The sequence below is a fragment of the Genypterus blacodes genome, unplaced genomic scaffold, assembly GCF_046128005.1.
Source record: "Genypterus blacodes isolate CSIRO-AG114 ecotype Tasmania unplaced genomic scaffold, CSIRO-AGI_Gbla_v1 ptg000058l_1, whole genome shotgun sequence".
NCBI lineage: Eukaryota > Metazoa > Chordata > Actinopteri > Ophidiiformes > Ophidiidae > Genypterus > Genypterus blacodes.
The window spans coordinates 5234627-5257112 of NW_027466870.1; the positions used below are offsets into that span (position 1 = coordinate 5234627).

The 22486-nt window shown below is 44.0% G+C and overlaps 2 protein-coding genes across 4 annotated transcripts in view; one reads left to right on the top strand and one right to left on the bottom strand.

Moving 5' to 3' along the window:
- Positions 1-4063: 4063 nt before the first annotated feature.
- LOC143002830 (LIM/homeobox protein Lhx8) lies at positions 4064-9126 on the top strand. 2 transcript variants are annotated; one of them, XM_076153191.1, is made up of 8 exons: positions 4064-4279; positions 5418-5591; positions 5749-5870; positions 6153-6373; positions 7022-7125; positions 7639-7734; positions 8389-8578; positions 8698-9126. In XM_076153191.1, the coding sequence occupies exons 1-8, from the start codon at positions 4079-4081 to the stop codon at positions 8772-8774; spliced, it is 1185 nt and encodes a 394-aa protein (XP_076009306.1). In that variant the 5' UTR covers positions 4064-4078; the 3' UTR covers positions 8775-9126. The 2 variants fall into 2 exon arrangements, with proteins under 2 accessions (XP_076009306.1, XP_076009307.1); XM_076153192.1 differs by having other exon boundaries at positions 5466-5591.
- slc44a5b (solute carrier family 44 member 5b) overlaps positions 9038-22486 on the bottom strand; it is a 31896-nt gene continuing 18447 nt past the window's right edge. The window contains exons 4-23 of one of the 2 annotated variants that reach the window (XM_076153189.1): positions 22159-22243; positions 21768-21852; positions 21527-21655; positions 19974-20034; positions 19739-19862; positions 19254-19286; positions 17763-17846; positions 17387-17499; positions 16960-17091; positions 16539-16638; positions 16365-16457; positions 16008-16095; positions 15206-15468; positions 15018-15112; positions 14826-14929; positions 14630-14703; positions 14018-14088; positions 13726-13814; positions 13046-13130; positions 9038-11437 (exon numbers count right to left, since the gene is read on the bottom strand). In XM_076153189.1, the coding sequence (XP_076009304.1) occupies positions 11334-11437; positions 13046-13130; positions 13726-13814; positions 14018-14088; positions 14630-14703; positions 14826-14929; positions 15018-15112; positions 15206-15468; positions 16008-16095; positions 16365-16457; positions 16539-16638; positions 16960-17091; positions 17387-17499; positions 17763-17846; positions 19254-19286; positions 19739-19862; positions 19974-20034; positions 21527-21655; positions 21768-21852; positions 22159-22243 (2012 nt within the window). In that variant the 3' untranslated portion in view covers positions 9038-11333. The remainder of the gene's footprint in view (positions 11438-13045; positions 13131-13725; positions 13815-14017; positions 14089-14629; positions 14704-14825; positions 14930-15017; positions 15113-15205; positions 15469-16007; positions 16096-16364; positions 16458-16538; positions 16639-16959; positions 17092-17386; positions 17500-17762; positions 17847-19253; positions 19287-19738; positions 19863-19973; positions 20035-21526; positions 21656-21767; positions 21853-22158; positions 22244-22486) is intronic. The other variant, XM_076153190.1, reaches the window with a different exon arrangement.

Below are 22486 nucleotides of genomic sequence, written 5' to 3' on the forward strand. Positions count from 1 at the left end.
TCTAACCTTTTTCTATATATTTTGAATAAATAGACGTGTAAACACCGTCCTGCTCTCAGCTTTATTCTAGAAAGAGCCAGATTCATTGTACAGGACCCTCACTGCTCTCTCTCTCTTGGCTCATAACCTTTGGACGTCCCTACTAACACATGAAGTGCACTGTTTGAATGTATTGTTAAAATTAGTTTATATTCCATGTAATGTTGGTGTAATAACTCCTGGACAAAGCAAAAGGCCGCCCAGCACAGAGGAGGAGAATCAGCAGAGCCCCTGAACAAAACCACAATATCATTTCCTCTCTTTCTTATGAATAGCAGGACGCCGTCGGGGTCTCAAAGGGTTCAGAAAAATCAAAATATAGAGTAAAACGTGTAAAAAGAAATTATAATAAAACATTTTTAAAAAAATAAAAGATTATTGAAAAAAAAAATGATTGGAGGTACGAATCAAATAAACAACCTTTCCTGTTGCGAGACGGAACAAAACCTCTGTAGCTCCTTTTGTGATTAACATAGAGAGATTTGAAGGTTTGATGCTGTATTGAGGATGATAACAACAAAAGAAGAAAATGTCCACTTACACCCTCTAATTGAAGAGGTCAAGTGTAAACAATGCAAAGTTTGTGAGATTCTTTTTACTAGGACATCTTTGTTACATGTAAGATGAAGGAACTAAGACAGACAGACAGACAGACAGACAGACAGACAGACAGACAGACACTTTGACATTCTCTACCTGTCAGTCTGGTGGCATTGAGACGGATGCGTCTCCAGCGCCCCTAATACACACGGCAATCAGGACAGACGTTTCAAAATGCCTCATATAAATCTTAAAATAACAATTAGCGTGGAAATAAAAGTGGGGGTGATTATAAATTCCATTCAGGAAAAGGACATGGCGGTTAAGCTGGGAGGTGGCAGGGAGATCTGGGGGAGTCATGCGGTTTGGAGATGGGGGGGCAGCAGTTTTTGCAATCAGCGTTAAATAGAGCAGTTTTGTGCCTGTGTGATTGTCAAGTGGGCCATTACTCCTTGATAAGGGCACTTTTTCCTTATGTGGCTCTGATTGGGCTGAGCGTGGCTGCTGCCTGTCGCACGCTGTCCCAATGCAATCAGGCAACTCTTTCACCGCACTGCCATTTTCACTGCTGTGATTTCCACCCCGAACCCCACCCGGCCCCCGCCCCCGTCCTCAGCCAACACAGACCCCCGCCCCTCCACCCTTCCTCCCTCCCTCCATCCCTCCCTCCTCCGCAACCCCACCAACCTCCCCCCTTCAGGTTCCACGAGTGCCCATTTACAGCAAGGAGAAAAGGTCACGCCAAACTCGTTGTGTCAATTGTAAACCACCCCAATTTGGGCTGATTTCAATGAAGTCAACGAGCGGTTGCGGCCCCGGAGAAAACAAAGGTTGAGTCTGTGTGGAAGTAGAGAATTAGGAGATTTTCCTCCTGGTGGCTCGCTGGGGCCAAAGGCTCAACAATATGTCTTTGAAGGGAAGTCTCCAGAATTCCTTGTCCCCCCTGTAGGTTTAGGTTTTTTTTTACTTTCAGAAATGAAACTTTCAAAGCGAGAAATCTAAATTGTTGTAATTTGAGCGGCCGAGAATTTCAATTCAGAGGAAAACGCTGGAGCATCCCGCTGAAATAATGGAAGTAGCACTTATTCTTGATGTGTGTGTGTGTGTGTGTGTGTGTGTGTGTGTGTGTGTGTGTGTGTGTGAGGACGACACAGTAAAAGCACAGGGAAGTAAAATCTCCACGGGTGTCAAAATGCTTGTAAATGCAAATAAAAGTACATTTAACAGAGTCACATGTAGAGCAGATAATGTATATATTAGTACTTGATATATATATATATATCTATATATATCTATATATATATATATATATATATATATATATAGATATATATATATATATATATATATATATATATATATATATATATATATATATATATATCAGTATACACTGATATATATATACACTGATATATATATCAGTGTTTATGTCAGTCATGTGTGGTAAACAGCAGGAGCACTGTGTTTTGCTGTACTCGCTCAAATTTCCTCGAAATATCTGTCAAGCAACAAAAACATTGGCATCCATCCCACTAATTATAAATCATTAAGAATCGCAGCTATAAATCACAACAACCTCCAGAGTTCAGCCACACACCCACACACACACACACACACGTCCAGGCAGAGTGAACCTGTAAAGAAGCAGAACGGGTTTGCGAGGATGTTGACAGACGAGACGTTGTTTGTGTCTGCTCCACATCACGCCACACGTTTACCAAGTCAGCCATGTGAATGCTGAAAATGAAAACACGCAACTGGAACACGCCCAGATCCACATCACGCCACACGTTTACCAAGTCAGCCATGTGAATGCTGAAAATGAAAACACGCAACTGGAACACGCCCAGATCCACATCTCGCCCCCTAACATCTGTGATTACACCGAGTGATTCACGCTCCTCTACACACAATAACAACCTCGCTCTCATCCCAACCTCTCCTCCTTTCTCCCTCCGCTCACCTTTGACCTTTCCCTCTCGGCCCTGCTGCCCTCAGTTGGAAGTTTGAGTCCACAGGTAGGGGAAGGATTCTGGGAGGCGAGTCTTGTCTCTTTGGGCCGCATCAGACATCTCTGCTACAGTGGAACACTTTGAGATGAGCTGTCTGATAAGGAGCATTCATCTCCAGCGGGTGGAACAGGACACAACGCCATGGAGGCACGCTAGGCTCCCTTTATCCTGCAGAGAGGAGCGCTGGAAACCTGCGATGAGGCGATACGGACGCAGACTCATGCCGGTGCAGGCCTGAATCTTATCCACTGGAAACCTCCAATAGAAGAGGGCAGGAAAGCAGCTCAGGCGCAGGGTGTGGGGCGGTGAGGGGGATTGCGTGAGCGGTTTGATGAAGCGAGTGAAACCAAAATAAAGACAGAGAACAAAAAAAACGGAGACAGATGAAGCTGCTGTGTGTTTGCTTTGCTCGCTGCGCACCGTTGAAACTCTCTCTCTCTCACACACACAAACACACACACACACACACACACACACAAACACACAAACACACGCACACACACACCTCCTGCTGTTGCTGCTGCACAGATGCAGATTTTAAAGCAGACACCATTTGCATACAGATTTCTATTTTAAGCAACAACGTGCCATGCAGATGATGAATATGATGAAGATGATCACTCAGGGCCTGCAAGAGTGAGATATTAATTATACAGCCGCAGCTTCAGTTACATGTTACTGTTCTGGAAAATTAAGGGAAGGAATTAAATAGATTAATATTCAACTGCTAATTAAGGGATCACAGGCTAGAGTTAAAGACAAATGAGACACTTTTATTTAACTTAAGCTGATTGATTTTACTCTGTGAAGTCAATTTGTATTTGGAGTCAGTGTTCTTCTTGATTTCTTGCTTAAGTACATTTTATTTTCAGTCTCAAAGGCTTTACAGGCCCACAGCCACAAAGGGCTCCTGTCCCGGCCCAGAGATCTCTGAGGGAAGATGAGGAAACCCCTGAAGAAAAACTTAAAATCTGAGGAAAAATTAAGAGGGACAGAGATTCCCTCTCATCCAAAGGTCAGGTGGGAAAAGCAACAGATTACAAAGAGGAGGAAGAGATGTAATAATGCAGGAAAATGGAGACAGAGAGAAGGAATTAAAAGCGATACATATAGAGAACATCTGTCTTGTTTGCCTTAAGCTTTTCTTCCTGTACTGCAAACATTTCAGAGGCACAAGAAAGTCATGCAGGGACAGAAAAGTCCAAGTTGATTGAAAGAAAAGTTGCTGATATTGAGGTATTATAGGTGTGTGTGTGTGTGTGTGTGTGTGTGTGTGTGTGTGTGTGTGTGTGTTTGTGTGTGTGTTTAAATGCACGGTGTTCCCTGAGAGTGAATAACATCAAGGTTTGCAGGGCTGCATTGATGACAGATTCACGTGTGTGTGTGTGTGTGTGTGTGTGTGTGTGTGTGTCAAATCTCGCATTAGACCCCACAGCGAGCTCATGTGTGGCAGGGAGGGAGGCGGACCGGGGAAAGTATGAGTTATGATCCGCCCTCTGGAAGCACCTCGGGGCGGCCTGACGCGCGGAGGAATCCTGCACAGGAGCCGCGGCGGCGTTCAATGCTTCACCTTCGCACCGGAGCGCCCGGGGGACGCGGAAATGCGCTGGAAGAGTGAAGTCACGGTCCAATGCTGCGTGGTCCGCGACCATGAGAGGAGCGGACCGGTGTTGTCCGACGAAGCGGTGAGTAGCGTTCACGGTTGAAGTTAAAGGGGCGTGATGTGTGGCTCCCCCCCAACAGGTCCGGGTGCGGGTCAGCGCGTTGGAAAGGAAACATTTGCAGTAAATTGCTCCTCCATTGACATCAGAGTGGACGCGGCTCTGTCATTAAACGCGGCCTGACAGCTCAGTATTTTCACAATTTAAGGAAATGTCGAGCGAAAATTACCCCTCGCCGAATATCTGCAATTAAAACTCAAGTAGTTAATGAGACCTCTTCACCTTTTGGTAGACGTTTGTGGCGAGCTTAGCCCCCCTTTTTAATTGCTGTTATTAAATAAATCAATTCCTTTTCCTTCGCGACGCGGCGCTGTTTTTCTGTGATTGACGCGCGGAATTGGCGCGTTTGGGGGCTTTGGGCACACACGCGCCCACACGCGCGCACGCGCCAGTGCAACGCCGAATCGCTAATGCGCCTCTGAAGGACATAATGCGCACACAGGATAACTATTAGTTCAAGTGTCGCCTGTTTTCCTAAGTAATGACATATCCCTCTCTTTTAAATGTCATTGCGGTAATCGGCGGCGTTGTCATGGTGAAAAGGGCAACGCATGATATTGATGGGAAGGCTCAGGGGGGGCATTTAAGGCTGCAGCCAGAGGTCTGACAGAGCAAAGAAGCCCCTCTGGCCCCGAACACCGCCGCTCGTCATGTGCGAAGACTGCAAAGACGAAGAAGAGCTGCTAAGCAAATTCACTGAGGACAGCAGGGACATCATGGTAACGTGTTTGTGTCTTTATGCGCAGATAACACGCAGGGTTCATCTTCCAACTCAGGCTGGGAATTAACTTTATCACTTTATCCCTTTTTTTGAGGAATCGTCTGAACGTTTTTGGAATTTATTGCTTGTGGGGGAAAAATTCTGAGCTCCAAATTGCGATGTTTATGTTGGAAATGACTGTAATGATCCATTCAATCAATGTTTTTATTAGGAAAATACTGAAATTTATTCAGAAAGTTTAGCGTGGAAATGTTTTAAATCATTTTTTTTGGAGTAATTTAAATAATATGTTATATTTTTCATTGTGCGTTCGCTTTGTGGTTGGACACGCGTTTCAAATGTTACCCACGGGCCAAATGTGGACGGGTTATGTGCGCACAGAGGCCGTGTTGTGTGCGCACTTGTCTCACCGCAGGTCTGATCCCGCAGGGCGCCCCGGTGGAGGTTCTGGATGAAGACGCGTCGTCGTTGCAGGCGATGGCGTCCGCGCCCCTCTTAGGCAGGACGGTGTGCGCGAGCTGCAACGAGGAAATAGTGGATAAATATTTATTAAAGGTAAAACCGCATCAATGTTGTTTTTAAATAAATACATACATAGAATATTTTCCCTGTTTCGCCTTGGAGCTGTTGTCATGTCAGGACTCATGCCAGTTACAGACGTTTTTCCACTTTTGGAGAGACTGTTGCTAATTTCTCCTCATCTTTGGCGCAGGTGAACGACCTGTGCTGGCATGTGCGCTGCCTCTCCTGCTGCGTGTGCCAGACCTCACTTGGCAGCCACACCAGCTGTTACATCAAAGAAAAAGAGGTTTTCTGCAAACTGGATTACTTCAGGCAAGCAACTGCTGTGTTTTTATGGCCTTAAAATGAGCCATTTTAAATAGTAAGTTTGTGTAATAATAATAATTTTCACCTAGGTGTTGAAGGCCGGTATATTTTACAGAATCATTTTTGGCCCGTGAACGCATCATGGAGTTTTGTTATTCACCAGAGCGTAATTCCTCTCTCTCAGGCTTTGATTGTGACTTTACCGTTTTGGCGTGACGTCTTTAACGTCTCCGGGCAGCTCGTTGGGGTCTCTGCTCTAACACTACTCTCCTCCAAACACCCCCACAGGAGATACGGGACGTGGTGCGCCTGCTGCGGCAGAAACATCCACTCCACGGACTGGGTCCGCCGGGCCAAGGGGAACGTTTACCACCTGGCCTGCTTCGCCTGCTTCTCCTGCAAGAGGCAGCTGTCCACCGGGGAGGAGTTCGCCCTGGTGGAGGAGAAGGTGCTCTGCAGGGTCCACTATGACTGCATGCTGGACAACCTGAAGCGGGCCGTGGAGAAAGGTGAGGCCTGAAGTCTGCCGCGAATACCTGCAATAACACACACAAACACACAAACACACTGCTGTTTCTCTTGGTTTAGAAATGTATTTTGCTAATTTTTTTGACTTTAGGGCTTCTAAATGTGATTACTGCGCGCCATAATAGCCATTTCCCCTAATTAATGACTCGCAGTTCTCTGTCTGTGTCGTTCTGTGTTGACGTAATGATGAAGCTTCTCACCCCGAAGAATTAATTCTCCATTTTTTTATTTGCGCTGGATAAAATTAGCATCATTTATTTTCTATCACATCTTTATTAACCAGGCCAAAATTATTATACCGATAAAAAAACGTTCTTTGTATTTTTCGTTATTACATGAATTGAAACTAATAGATCAATAGGCCTGTTTACATGACAACAAGGCCGTAAATGAAACTAACCTTTGAGCTAAAACACACAGGAGAGTAATGCAGATAAATTCATTCATTTTAAATAACACATTTAATTTATGATACCATGAGGAAAGATTGAGAATTAACACCTTTGCTTATTTAAAAAAAAAAAAAAAAAAACCTTATCCATGTGATCTAGTCTTACTGTTTTTCTTGCAGCAGATGTTTTGTAAAAACTGAATTTCTTCTTTAATTCCACGTGTTGCTTTTGTGGCAGGCAGCAGTGTGAACATGGAGGGGGCTGTGCCCACAGAGCAGGAGATCAATCAGCCCAAACCCTCAAAGAGAGCGAGGACCAGCTTCACCGCTGACCAGCTGCAGGTGAACTCAACCTCCAGCGCCTCACACACACTCAGCCAGACACACAGACACACATTTATCTATTGAATAGCTCGATTTAACTTCCTATACATTGTTTCATATATAACATTAATTTTGATATATTTCTCCATAAAAGGGGAAACAATTCAGATTAAAAATGTTAGAGTCAGCTTTCAGAATCCATGAAATTAATAATAAATTAATGTATTGAAATATAAATAAAAAGGTCATCAAAACCTTAATTTAGAATTTGTGTCAAAGAAACAGAAAGTCTTTTGTTAGACATGGCCAAGATTTCAGAATTCTAATTTGTCAAATAGCCAGAATCCATTTTAGGGCCTTGGGAAAATTCTAGAAAAAAACCCAAACACTCACAGTTTCATCTTCTATTTGATGCTCTGCTGCTTTTGACAGACAAATCCAGACTCCTGCTGGGTTTCCTCATCAGTTCCTCCTGTTTTGCAGCGTATAAAGCAGTGGTATCTTAGCTGATATTTCCCTCCATGCATGCAGGTGATGCAGGCCCAGTTTGCACAGGACAATAACCCAGATGCTCAGACGCTGCAGAAACTGGCAGAGCAGACGGGCCTCAGTCGTAGAGTCATACAGGTCAGTCACGCTACGGGAATCTATTCAGAGTGCAGATGCAGGGTGGTGAAGGATGCCTTTAGGTTTCACTGACCCTTATTTTGAGATATGTGTATTGATCTATGTGAGCTTGATTTGAAAAACTGATTCAAATAATAGATTTAAATATAATCCTTACCACACTATAATCCACACGCACGCACGCACACACGCACGCACGCACGCACGCACACACACAGACCATAGAGCCTCTGCTTATCTCTCCTGCCATCATAAACATTTGAGTATTTACAGATGTGATAAAAGTGTTTTGTCTAATTTGACTTAGAGCAGAAGTAGCAGGATGTTATTATAGTGACAGTGTATGACGTAATACCTGAACTGACTGAAAACAACAACACAATTTAATTGTATAGTTTGATAAATTGTATGTTGTTGTTGACAGTAAGGAAGACATTTTACAAGCTGTCATAATTATACGTGGCTGTCACTTAAATACTCTTTGAAAAATTATCAAAATGAACCCTAAGCATTTTGTATCTGCTTTTGATGGTGAGGATTAAAAACTGTCATATCAATCCCCCGTTTTCCTACTCATCTTCCTCAGTGTTCCCTTAAACCTCGGGTCATTTTGAATGCATGGCTAAGGAAAAAGAGCTCATTCTGTTAAAACAGGTTTGGTTCCAAAACTGCAGAGCTCGTCACAAAAAGCACGTGAGCCCCAACCACGGCTCCAGCAACCCCATGAGCTCACTGCCCCCCGGCCACCTCTCCCAGCCCACCCCCACCCCTGAGGAGCTGCAGTACACCACCTACGGGGGCCCAGAGGGCTCCATGCTCTCCACACTACACTCCTTCATAGACAGTAAGGCATTATTCCCTCTCTCTCTGTCTCTCTCTCTCACACACACACACACACACACAGTGTTTACAGTGCGTTTACGTGACTTTACTGACTGTGTTGCTCTCCGTCTCTGTTCACAGTTCACTCACCTCCATCCATGTTTCAGCAGCTTCTTCCCGCTCACGCCATGACCTCCCTGCCTGTGTCCCACGCCTGAACCACACACACACACACACACACACGCACAAACACACAGACAAGCACACACACCTCCCAAACTTCACCAGCAACAATGTTAGTAGCATTCACAGTACTCAGATCTCCATAAACATATTAATTTAAAGATACATGTTCAATAAATAGAAACATTTCTTTGAAAAAAACTATTTTTATTTATACATTGCAGACGCACGATCCACTGTTACACACACACACATCATTTGTCCTTATTGTACTGTGTCGTATGGACAGGTTTCAGTGTTCCTCATAGGATTGTGAGATAAGACATCTTACATGTGTGTGTATTTGTGTACTTGGTGCCAGTTTGACAGTGCTACTGTACGTGAAAGCCGCCAGACTCAAAAATGTCAACCCAGTATGAAGATAAACTTGAAACATGTTTGTAAAGCAGTGTTTGAATATTGCAATTTAATATATTTATTGTATGTGATGAGTCTGTTTTCAAAATAAATGTCTAATTTCACTACATGGGCTGATTTGAATGAGAAGAGAATAACCGCTGTACAAAATGGAAAAACTATTTATTCAGAAAAACAGGAATCAAACACACACAGTTTGTTCTGTGTGAATATAAATACGACATTAACACTGTGAGACGAGCACACGAGGAGAATCAGTCATTTATCTATCGACAGGTTAGATTGGCGCCTGCAGGTTTGTGGTGAGCAAATTGTTGCAGTTAAACCAAGTGAGACGCTTTGCTTGTGTCTACTTGTTGACTGTGGTTGACCAAAAGAATCTAATTTTCAGACGTGGGAGGGGAGTGAAGGCACATCAAAAGATTTGACTTATCAGATCTCACACACTCAATCTCATGGAAATATGGAAATACGTCTCAGCGCCATGGGAGACACAAATAAAGAGATAAATTTGAGCTAGGGAGCAAAATACATCCGATATCATGAGAGAATAAGTCCATAATTTACTAAGACCCTATACGAAGACATTATATCTGTACACATTCACAGTTGGCGTACTTTCACTGGATGGTGATGTTGCACCATTGCGAGCGAGTCTGAGCGTGTCCAGGAGCAGAAGCTGTGTGAGCCTGACAGTGATGTCACTCTGAAGTCACCTCCCACTGTTTAATTATTTATTTAACTTTGTGTACATTCTTCATCCTGTTAGGGCTTAATCCATGTTTGACAAACATGGAGGAGTCAAGAGTCACAGTCACTGCCGAGGATGTTTGATCTGTACCAGGGACAGAGATCAAACTACACAAGGCATCACTTTCAGATTGATTATTTATCAAGAGGACCAAATACTTTAAGTAATTTGTCTCGTGCCACACATGTACCTTTTACCTGTGGGGGGTAGGGTTTTTTCCCCATGTTTTGCTGAATTATAAACATATAACTCAATGATGTGCCCTGCTTTTGGTAAACAAGCGTGCGCGCGCGCGCACACACACACACACACACACACACACACACACACACACACACACACACACACACACACACACACACACACACACACACACACACACACACACACACACACACACACACACACACACACACACACACACACACACACACACACACACACACACACACCTTCTTTGATGATCACCTTGTTATTCCTACAAAATAGCTCCTCAGAATCTTCTAAATGAAACCCAATCAATCCCGTATGAACACACTCTGCTCTTTGGCCACAGGACACACAGGTTAGGCTGCAGGGCCGTCAGGTTATGAAATCCTCCAAACCAAAAAGCTTTAAGAGCTCACCAAACATAACGCCCTTCCACTTCCCCTTTCCTTTCTGCACCTCCCATCTGGAAAACACATGAATAACTTCCACCTGACGGCTCAACATCCCTTCATCAGGTTCTTCAGTCAATTCAAAAGAATGTCTTCAAATGTACACACAGATACACACACAGTGTATCCAAAAGACGCCTGTACACACCCAGTGAAGTGTGAAGCACTTTAACAGTACAAACAGTGAACCTTCTCAATGTGAGACAGTTTGAGGTAAATACAAAACAAAACAAAAAACATTTATAAACTACAGACTATTAGCTATTGTTTGACCGTTCCACAGAAAAGCTCCTTCAGTCAGCCAGCTTTGTGACTTTAATGACAGGCACCACCAGGTGGCCCAAAGTGGCAGCTCAGAGAGATTAAGCCCAGAAACCAGATCTCTTTGGTTTTCCTGTAGGATATGATCTTATTCTGTATTTATAATAATTAGGAGCCGGTTTTCTCTAATTCATATTTCAGTAATAGCTGAAACATTGTACTCTGTCTGCCCTGACATAGTATTAAAAATATTACACTAACTGTTTAGCATAAAGCTTTTAGACAGCCTGTCTGCTGTTGATACCTGAAGAAGTTAATCCTCTAATCTGTGTGTTGTCTGAGTCAGGAGGTCATTAGAGTAGATTAACCAGTTTGGCCCCAAACACACTCACTCTGAGGACCCAGGCTTCTTATATGCCTCAGTCTTTCATTATATTTGGCAGAAGCTTATTGCCACATGGGCATATGTACCACACTTTGGTCCATGGTCCTCTGTCTCCTCCCCTCTATCTCCTCCTCTTGCTGTTCTTCTTGTTGAGGATGCTCCTCAGGGTGCTGCTCATGTGGTACGGCCGTGCAGCAGAACCATTGTTTGTCTCCAGATCCACCACTGGGGGGCAGTAGCAGGTGCATGTTAAACACTTGACAGGCATCACACAGGTCATGTATGTGTCATGGATGTTGGTTGGTGACATACAGGACAAAACTTCATCCATTTATGTTTATTCAAAAAAAGGATTCACATTTTTCATTTGGGTTTCATTATTTAAAAACTCTCCTATACAAAAAGAACACTGAATCACCTCCAGACTGATGTGTGTGTGTGTAGTACACTTAGTATTAAAACAGCACTATAGTTGAACCATCCAATAAAAAAATTACCAAAAATGGCTTAGACATCCTTTTATAAATGGTATCTCAAAAGTTCCTGTTGTTATCTCTAAACTACAGAATAAAAGGAACTCGGTTTGCTCTTCTTTTTTTCACAACTAGGCACATTAACAGTGGCTGCATTTGCAAATTTCCTGAAAACGGTCAGGTTCCATTAAGATCTTACGTAAAAACCATTAAATGCGTTTATAAGTCTTGACCTCCTCCTTTTGTTTACAGTACATCTATGAACGAGTGATGAAGCGCTGTAAGCGCGCGCGTGTGTGTGTGTGACGGTGTGTAACGGAAAATAAGAGGAAACCAGCGTTGCCTTGTACACAGTCGCACACACACCATTTTTGGATTTTGCATGTGTGTGTTAGTATAAATACAGTGTGTCAAAGCAACCTAGAAAACCAAAGGTAAACAGCATCAGGCAGTAAAATACTCATGCTAGACAGAAAGAACAGTTCCTTTGCCATATGTGTGAAAGTGCCTACCAAACAGGATTTTACACTAGAAGACCAAAGTGCGCACAAGAGGACACCTGGTATGTCCGTCGTGTTATTAGGATGATTTGTGCCGCCACTGTCCGTGTGCGGCGTCTGTACATGTTTACGCTCCTCATGCTTGTCTGGGTTTAAAGGCTTGCATCGTTTCCATCTGGGCCTGTGCATGCATCCCTGTGAGTTGACATGTGACCCTCGCAGTAAGGCAGAGGGCAGCAGAGAATACGCAGAAGGAAAAAGCAAAAAGGAAAAAAGAAGAAGACGGCGTTAAAAAAAGGCAAGTATCTGAGTCGGCTCAAGAGGAAGTCAGGAAGAGAAACCCAGCTCATGGTCGAGTCTCTCGTGTCCTCCACAACGGGAGGAACTGGAAAAAGCATGTCCCTGTCATGTCCAGGTCGTCCCCTGCCAGGTCAAGCCCCACGTCCAGACCCCCCCCCCACATGAACACGCAGAGAAGTGAGAGAGTGAAAGACGAGAGAAGGTTCAGTTAGAGAGCTCCGCGTCGCTCAGGAGCCAGCAGACAGTTTGGCACCCTGGTCTCCTTTGCGCAGGATCTTGTGCAGGCCAGGCGACATGTAGTAGGGCCTGGAGGAAGAACCATCATTCCTCTCCAGGTCTTCACCTGCCGCCAGGGTCCAGCACAGCAAAGCACAGAGCGACAGCCAGAAAGAGAGAGAAAGAAAGAGAAGGGAAGCAAAAGACTTAGTGAGGGGGAAATGATTAAGAAGGTGGAGCGGAGATAAAAGGGCTGAGACAGTGAACGAGCAGGAATCAGCTTTAGCGATCATTCAGAGGCGGCATCAAGGAAGCTGACGTGCTGAAAACAAACGCATACTTACAAAAGCAAAGGAACAACGTGTCCACACACATGGCATAGACGTTAAAGAAGCCGTGCGCAACCAGGTAGGATCCAAATATCACCGTCTGAAAGAACAAACAGGACAGAGTCATCAGTTTACAAAGACTTTCCTTTCAAATGATGAGCCATGCCGACCACTCTGGACCCCTCTGGACCCCTCTGGACAGACTATATGAGGTGAGAGGCAGCGTCTAGCAGGTGCACTTGAGGTGAATCGGAAAATTAAACGAACAGCCAGTAAGTGTCAAGAATCGCCCGCCGCATCTGTGAAGTTGTTTTTGTCACGCTGGGAGAACGGCATCAACCAGCCGAGTCCACTTCAATGCAACGGCAGCAGAGTTTGACACGGCTGGCTTTGTATTTCTCAGGGGTTCCATAGATTCGGCTGTGATTACCGGGCCAGATCACTAACGAGCAAAACCAAACTGAGGGATGCAGCATAAATCTGTCTGCTCCCGTCTCCTTTAAGGGAACGGATAGGAGCATTAGCATCCAAACTAAACCTGCAGGGGATGGGATAGGAATCATTCCAATAGAGTTTGTACAAAATCCATCATGTGCATACTGAATAGAAGCTTTTTCAGTCTTCATGCCATTTTGAAGCCCCAGTATTATCATCGTCCCAGTTACAAAGGTAAAGCTTGCATTTCCATTGCTTACCAGAAGAGGGACCCAGTAGTAATTTAGGGACGGCACTTCCTCTTGGATAACTGGGATCTTACGTGTGAAGAAGAAAAATGCAAGAACGCCTGGAAGAATATAGACAGGAAGAAATTAGAGAGGCAAATTACAATGATATGTATGGGCAGAAATGCAGTGTAATAATACAAAATACATGTAACTGGAGTTCCTTTCAGCATCTATGGCTGAGATATCTGAGCATGAAACAGTCACAGACACATGACTTCCCTCTGTGCTTCACATAAGAGAGAGAAACAGACACTGAACTCACCAACACTTCCTGAAATAAGCAGTTTCCCCAAGAAGAGCAGAAAGTCTGTCACCTTGTCGAGGACAGCCACCCTACAGAGGAGGCAGAGGAAACCCAGAGTGGAGTAGAAACCCAGACAGAGACACCATGAAGAGAACACTTATCCTGACTCAGGTGGCAGAGGTGAGAGATGAGACAGAATAGAGTTATGAGGTGCAGAGAACAGATGATGGGCACAGACAGGGTGAGGTGAGGTGAAGTACATTCAGACGGCACCTTGTCAGGAGCAGCCTTCATGAGGCAACGTTCTGCTGAGCCCAGTTAGAGCCCAGTTTGTAAGGAAATAGTTTTGGCATCGATTTCTTTATATCAGTTTGAACAATCATGCAGGAGAGCCTTAGTGTCAGGCTGAGGGCTTCATCTGCATCACACTAATAAAGAGATACTGTGTGTGTGTGTGTGTGTGTGTGTGTGATGATAAAATGTCAGAAGGAAAAATGGTAAAAATAATAATCAATAACCCTGCAGCATTAAGATGCATTAATACACCTTACATGTGAGCAAATGCTGACTCATCCGTTCCCTGAGCCGTTGCAGAAGTTTGGATTCACTGCAGGACTCAGGAGGTCTTACCTAACAACATTCCTCATCAAGAGGAAGAAAGCGTCCTTGGCAGAGGTGCAGAAGTTCTTCCCGTATATTGCTATCTGCAGGTGAGAAGAAGAGTCGCCTGAGCTCAGTGAGGAGTAACACAGCATCAAGCTACAAGCCGGGTCAATTAAGCTGCTGATCCGCTAACCAGCAGTAAAGCCGATGATCCGTCACTCACCATTATGTAGGCGTTCCTGTTCATAAACTTGATGAAATGTTCCAGGCACCAGAAGCAGCATTTCAGGCAGCAGAGCAGGAATCGAGCTAAAGCGTTGTGAGCACCTGAGGAATCACATGGCAATCGAAAATCAAGTATCAACAATTCAATTCAGTAAATAGTGTGAGTGAGGACGTGTTGGGGAGTTTTTACCTTTGAGTTTGTGATCCAGATATTCCAGAATGATGCGGAACATCTGCACCACAGCCAGGATGAGAGAGCCAAAGGCCAGAGAGCCTGTGTGATACCTTTAACACCAGAGACCACATGTAAACAAACAACAAAGATATGATGTACAGAACAACATGCAGTCTAGGTCGGCTTTCATGCAGCTTCCTTACCGTATGGCCCGGCTGAATGAGGCGAAGAGGGGGCAGGTGGGGATGTCGTTGGGTTTCCTCAGGGCCCAGTAGTAGGACGCAAACGCCCCGGCCAAGGTGCACTGACCCAGGGCGATGGTGAAGTTCACCAGCCACAGGAACACAAGCAGGTTACACAGCTGGAGCACAAAGATGTAGCGGTGGTACAAAGTCTCCCCGCCGTAGAAGGCGAATGTGCACTGAGATCCAGGGCACACTTTGGTAACATTGGTCTGACTGAAGGTCTGTAAAGAAAGCAGGTTTGATAGAGTTACAGTGTAAATACATGGAAGTAGGGTTGTGCTGTAGTATTGCTGATAAGGAGTCAGACCATCTTTACAGGAAACTACTTTTAAGCCAATTTCCTCCTCTGTATTATTGTGGGCGTTGTCGTCCCATGCTAGGATTATTAACGGTCATGAGACCAAGTAACACATCATTTGAGACGCACACAGCTCTCAGCTCTAAAGTCAGACGTCTTATGTTGCTAATCATTGATTCATATGGCTCTCAATAAAGCAAAACGCTGGCAGCTATCAGATTGTACTTGTAAGCAATAAAGAGGCTATTACGTTAGCTTTGAGTGATTATAGCTTTGCTTTGATGAATCCTGACTGTGGGATACGTCAATGTTGGCACAAAGTGGCAGAGAAATTACACACTGGCAAGAATCAATAATAGGAGTCTTTGTTTGAAAACAAAACCAGCATCGACGTCCCAGATGGATGCTGACGCAAATAATAAAAGCAGCATTAAACTGTGTGTGTGTGTGAGGGAGACTCACCTCTGGATTACATGTGAGGTTTGCATACATGCACTTAGGCTGTGTGGACATGACCTTGTACACGGCATCACCAGATGATGCCAAGAAGCTGGAGATAGACGAGTTAAGAGCAAAATAGGATGATTCCCCGATACATAAACACAGGTACTTACGTGTATTCAAGTCAATTCAGACTATTAACACTTCTATATCTATAAAAAGTCTGTGTAGCATGAAGAACAAATAAAATCATCTTCTGGAATTCTATCGTGTTCTATTGTGTCATGTTCTGATCTTATCCATGGATTTCTAGAACCGGTGTTTTGTATTTAAAGACATCTTTGGATCAGACTTTCACGGCTGCAGACAGAAGGATACACTGCTGTGACGGCCCAGTAGGCGATGCAGATGGCCAGGAGGAAGAAGGTGATGATTGGGTAGAAGAGAGTGGTCATGATGTAGCCGATGGCCCTGGAGAAACAAAGACGTGTCAAAGCTTTACTTTATGTATGCAAACAGCCATAAACACTGGTTCACTTTCTCCATACTCACTTGCTTCCCTCCTTCAGCAGAGCGATGGCGATGCGAACCCTCCTCCTCAGAAATATCAGCATGATCACAATAACGGCCTCAATTACAGAAAGTGAGATCACTGCAAAATGAGAGAAACATTTAATTAAGCCTAAATAGAGAGCACTTGCTGAACACAATCTCACACATCGCCCTTCTGTTGCATTCTTCTACGGGCTCACATAACGAGATGGTGACCATGGGAATATATAAGTGTTTCAATCCAAACACAGAGAGACGGACATGTGAGCTTCATATAACTGAGAACAGGCAGAGCTCATTGGCAAACACGTTCATCAGGATTAAGGTGAATCAAATGCCGGCATGGTGTAAAGCAGATTGAATGAAAGTGACTGAAATAGCTAGAGATAGTGTAAAGAGGGCACGGTGTGTGATTACATACTGAAGACCAGCCAGGTCTGACTGAGCTGAAGGTAAACTCTGAAGTCTGTCTGGAAGCCAATATCAGATATGGTGACATCAGCGTCTGGCTTCCCCTTCAGCGTGCTAAACTCCCAGTAACAGTGCCAGATACCTGTGATAAAGAGAGAGAGAGAGGGAGAGGGGGAGAGAGAGAGGGAACATAAAGTTAACAAAAGAAAAGGATGACAGCCATGAAAAAATGTAGGTGAGAAAATCTACATCTGCCACAAGTTTGCCATGACAACAGAGCTGAAGATAACCGAGAAGCAACAGTGGAAGTGGTGGGCACCGTCTCCCACGTGTTTCTATATAAAGCAGTCTTTGTAAACTGTTTTGTGCTCGGTGCAGAATGTGCTAAGTAAGCAGTAACCACTGGCAATACAAGCGTGTGGATGGAGCGTACTGACCGTAGCCCACCGCCGCGATCACGCCGAAGATAATGAGCCAGAGGAGCACACCGGCCGTGAAGCGGAGCAGCAGGATGAAGAGCAGACTGACCACCATGGTTATCACCAGACCTCTGCAAGACCACAAACACACACTTACTGGGGACTGCAGGGAGATGTTGTTATATTAAATAAGAATTCAAATGATTAGTCTGAACCCCTCCACCAGGGTCGGGGAACTAAGAAAGGCAGCAGTCTTTGTTGTTTACATGAAGTCAAACCTTTAGAAACATTATCATCAGTTTGATCATTCCTCATTCATCAATCACCCAGACTGGAGTGTGACACAGTCGCACACAGTCACACACATCAGGCTCTACCCTCAGGCAATCCTTACATCAGAATCCAATACCAAGAACTGGCATAATCTTCAAAGATCTTCATGCCGACTTCTTTGGCATCCAGCAGGCTGGTGATGCCGCTGTGGCAGGAGGAAAAGAGATTGAATGAAAATAGAAAACAGTTTTGTGTCACTTCTCTCAAAGAGATTCCTTCAGAACATTTTGACGCTGCATTTAACTTCGATCCTCTCACAGTCAAAGATAAACGTAGTTTCAAAATGCTTGATAATCTGAGCTCTAAGAGCCTATTAGCAGGTTGAGAGGGAGTGGATACACTTGGATTAAATGCTGTGAGTATAACTTTCATATCCAAGAATGATAAACCAGCATTAGTAGAAGTCAAGCACTATTGAGCAAACGTCCTACACGACTGCATTAAATGATATAGCAGCATGTTAATGTTGTGCTTCAGAGCGTCTAATGAAACAACACATGGTGATGGATGTGTTAGCTTCAGGAAGCGTTCACTTCTGTTCACAGTGCAGCCAAGAGTGCAAATCTCACCCAACAAAGAAAAACAAACAATAGGATCAAAAACTATCAGCATGAAGTAGAGATACTGTTTCTCAACATGAGTCCAGACTGAGCCGTCTCCTCCTGCTGCCCACAGGCACCAGCAATTCACACAAGGATAATGTGTAATACTGAATACTTACGCCTGAGATGCATTTATGTAGGAACATTAATATCAATTAACAAGGAATTCATGCATCGTTACAAAGTTTCTATTGCTGCTGATTCCATAAATTTGTTCCATTGACACAAACCACAAACTGATCTTCATGTGAACTAAACTCCACACTCACCACTTAAACATATACCAAACAAACCCTAACAGTTGTGGTCTAAACTCCAAATCAAATGTTATGTCTTCAGTGGCATGAGGCGCTACACTTCGCTGTATCATCAACATGTTCATCACTGTAGCAGTGAGAACAGGACAGCAGCGATGGAGGTCAGACTCTGGCCTGTGACTCAGACGTGCCGTACGTGTCTCTAAAGCGGAGACAAAGGACGGATAAAGGATGGACTAGCATCTCTCGGGGGACAAACACAGAACACGAGCGGGTCTGAACGCGACCTCAGGATAATTTTAGCTGCCGAAACTCAGCGTCTCTCTGTTTAAAGGACGAGAGTTTGAATCGCAGCCAGCTTTGTTATGCAAATGTGAAATTCAGCTCTTCGAACAAGGGGCGCAGCTAATGAACACCAGGGGGCGCCGTATCACTCTACAACAATCTGCCTACACTTCACAGGGATCTATAAAGTTGTGGTGTGACAACGCTGTGAGGTAGATAGACAGCGTGTATCAAAAGAATAATAAAAATTTGATTCTCTGTCATCTTCCCTCTCCACAGTTAGAGATGGAAAGCTGCAGAAACAGATTGTGTGGTTATGAACAGCGGGAGGAAGGTTAGTCTACACAAAGCTCTCAGCTACAAAGGGAGGAAAAGGTAAAAAGACTAGAAGAATCGTTTTTTTGAGACCTTTCCACTCCTTGCTGCATGGCAGTAACTTGGCTACAGAGGGGGAAAGCAGTAAAGTTACATTTCCACATATCACAAGGCAGAAAAAATAAAAACATGAGATCACAGCAACTCTCATCATGTACGTTCAGCTCAGCTCACTGGGTTTAATACATGATTCTCACTATTATCTACGTCAGCCCGTCCGGTCGGCTCGTGAGCGTAAGGCGAGCTCGGCGTTCATGCGTAACACATGCACACACACATGACTTTGAATGTGTGCTGACACATTCCTGGGCCCATCTGTCCTACCCTGCAATATCTGCCCCGCTCTCTCTGCATGCAGAGGTGGAGGCCCTATTGACAATATAACAGATTTAATACACTTCACTTTGCAAGGTTAATGATATGCAAAGTCTAACAACACACTCCTCTCTTTTTGTATTTGACTTTGCTCCTTGCAGAACTTGATTTGTTTGTTTGTTGAGGATGGAGTCAGGACTTACTTGGCAGCGTCTCGGAGGTCGATGACGCTCCTGGTTTTACCTGCACCGTCTTTAAACTTGGTCTGATTGGCTACAGTTAAAGTTCCATTCCTCGTAATGAAATCAGGGAAGCACCGTTGAAGGACTGCAAAACAGTTTGAGATGGATTTCTTATTAGCGGCTGCCACAGACAAACAGTCAGTCACCGCACTAGAACAGAATTTGTTAGCGACTTCAGCCTTTCAGATTTACTTACAAGGTCTGCTTGGCACAATCATAGAGGGGCAGTCTTCATCTCGTAAAACTTGTGCGGCTGGCTGAATGGGGAATAAAGCAGACACAAACACGGGTAAGCTGAGGGATTTCTCACTCACACACTCATGGTGGGCTTCAGGCTGGTCCTGGTTGAGATTAGATCTGCCAGAGATTCCCTGGCTGTCTGTCATCCTGTCTGTCATCCTGCCTGTCAGCTGCTCATTTTATTGTAGTATTTGTTCTTCTTTGTTTTATCTGAATATGCAAATTAATATTTTTTGGCAGTCATTGTGATCACACATCGTTAATTAAAAACCTGTTTATTTTCATAATTTGATTTGAAAATAAATGAAGGACAGCTTCTGTATACGATTTAGGAAACTTCTATGATAATTAGTAAATTTATTTTGTTTCCTAAAAACATTTGGTGTATTTTGTTTTGCATTTAAAAAGAGGCAATTTGTCCGACTATTGGCGGACATGAAGAGTGACTGATGCCTGTGAAGAGGACAGGCTGCTGGATCCTGTTTGATGTAACAGTGCTATACATAGGTCAGCATTATTTATTGAGTGCTGAGCAGATGATGTGTGAAGACCAATCAATGATTCAGTTTTAGCAGTATTGCTGTGATGCGCCCCCACAGACCCCATGTCCCCTTCACATTCTTACATGTCCTTATGAGGACGTCACCACGAGAGCTGTGATGAGCAGCAGCAGACGCCAGCTCATTGCCGTTCATCTGTCACAGTAAATTACTCTGTTACTGTGATGCATCAGAACGCTGGAACAAGCTAACTCATCATGATACAAGGTTTAGAAGTCACTCAGTACTGTCTTATTTTCCTTTCATCAAAATGTAGCTACAATCTGAAGTGAAAGTGTCTCCTATAGAACTGGCCTGGAGCGTTTGGGAACCATGCATCCCTAAGCAGCAGGGTTTCATAAGTGTGTGTGATGCTGTCTGCACTTCACTGCACTTATGTTCTCACAGCTGAACTGAAGCTGCAAACTTTAGATGCCAACTTAGCTAATAACTAATGTATAGGCTGAATATATGGATAACTTATATAGCTGCTGTGCCCCTCTACACATAAATGCGATGAAATAAAATAATAAACAATCCGTGTTACAGCTCACAGTTGAAAAATGTGTGTGACATTTAAAGTTGTTTCCTTTGTAATTCTGGGTTCTTGGCCTCATGAAACCTCAACTTTGGCCGCGACAGACAAAAACACTGTCAGGGCCAGCAGAGCACTAAAGCTATTGTTGACTGGGCATTCAGGCTTTCAAAGGGCCTGATGGAATGCAGTCTCTGCTGCTGTATCAGTGTCCAAACAACTGGAAAACATTTCTATTGACTGCAAACACATTCTGTAGCCTGTGCAAAATATATACCAGGCTTCCTTGGGCCACTGGACGCCACATGGGAAACAGATAATTGCTGCAAAAGTACAGAAACAATGTATAGATACACAATACACATGATGAACACTAAATATATCTTACTTATAACACTATTAAACAAGGAACAACTATATTCCCACAGCTCTCACCTTTTTAGGATTGTCGAAACCCGGCTTGCAGAATTGCTTGTAGTATTCCCAGTAGCTTTTGTTGTACCTGTAGTTGTACTGCATGTCCAGGTATGTGGCAAATCTGTCTGGGCACTTTGAGACACAAAGCTGTAGGGGGGAAAGCAACACACCCTCTTAATGATGAAGCCCATCGATCCTACATGAGCAAGTGTGAAAGGGTAGCACTGGGTGGTTGGAAGGGCTTGTGTCGGTGTGTTACCTGGGTTGTAGGGCACTGGAGGTTAATTAGAACAGCAGGACTGGCACATTGCAATATGTTGAAGTAGAATAATATGGCTTTGTTTCTGTGCAGACAAAGAGAAGAGTCATTTTAGAGGCACCGTGTTATCACTTCATTACTCACTCCATTACTGTGCTGTGTTTTATCAGCAACACACACACACGTACACACACACACACATAAATAAAGTCGTACAGTTAATGACAAACCATCTCCATCTATTGTGGTCGAGCCTTATTGTGAGAGTGAAGATGACGATGGAAAGCTGACAAGCAAGTTAAAAAGTAATGTTGCTGTTGTTGTTGTTGTTGTGTAACGACTCTAGTAATGACTGTGGGAGAATGTTAGGCGTAAATGTTCATCCACTCACGCGTTTGGAGTCCCCTGCTGGCCACAGAACTGCCCGTGACTGTCTGTGGGATAGACCACTTTCCTGGGGTCGCCATGGATCCAGGCTGAAATGACACAACATTCTCAATGAGGTGAGTGTTTTAAACAGAGTAGTGTCGTGTTGTGTAGTGTGTGCTGTATCCGTTATGTGTGTGAGCGTGTGAGTCAAAGGGTCGGGCTAGCTTTTTGTGTCATACAGACGAGGCTTGTAGCCAGAATTATATAACGACTTTAACCCTTTAGGTTCAAACAGGCCCTGTAAAAGTCGGCTTAGAACTGAGAATCAAACAACCATTGAAAAGTTGACA

Coding starts and splice junctions, on each gene's coding strand:
- LOC143002830 (XM_076153191.1), top strand. CDS start 4,079: ATGATCCGCCCTCTGGAAGCACCTCGGGGCGGCCTGACGCGCGGAGGA. Junction 7,735..8,388: donor TCAGTCGTAGAGTCATACAG/GTCAGTCACGCT, acceptor CTGTTAAAACAG/GTTTGGTTCCAAAACTGCAG. Junction 8,579..8,697: donor ACTACACTCCTTCATAGACA/GTAAGGCATTAT, acceptor CTCTGTTCACAG/TTCACTCACCTCCATCCATG.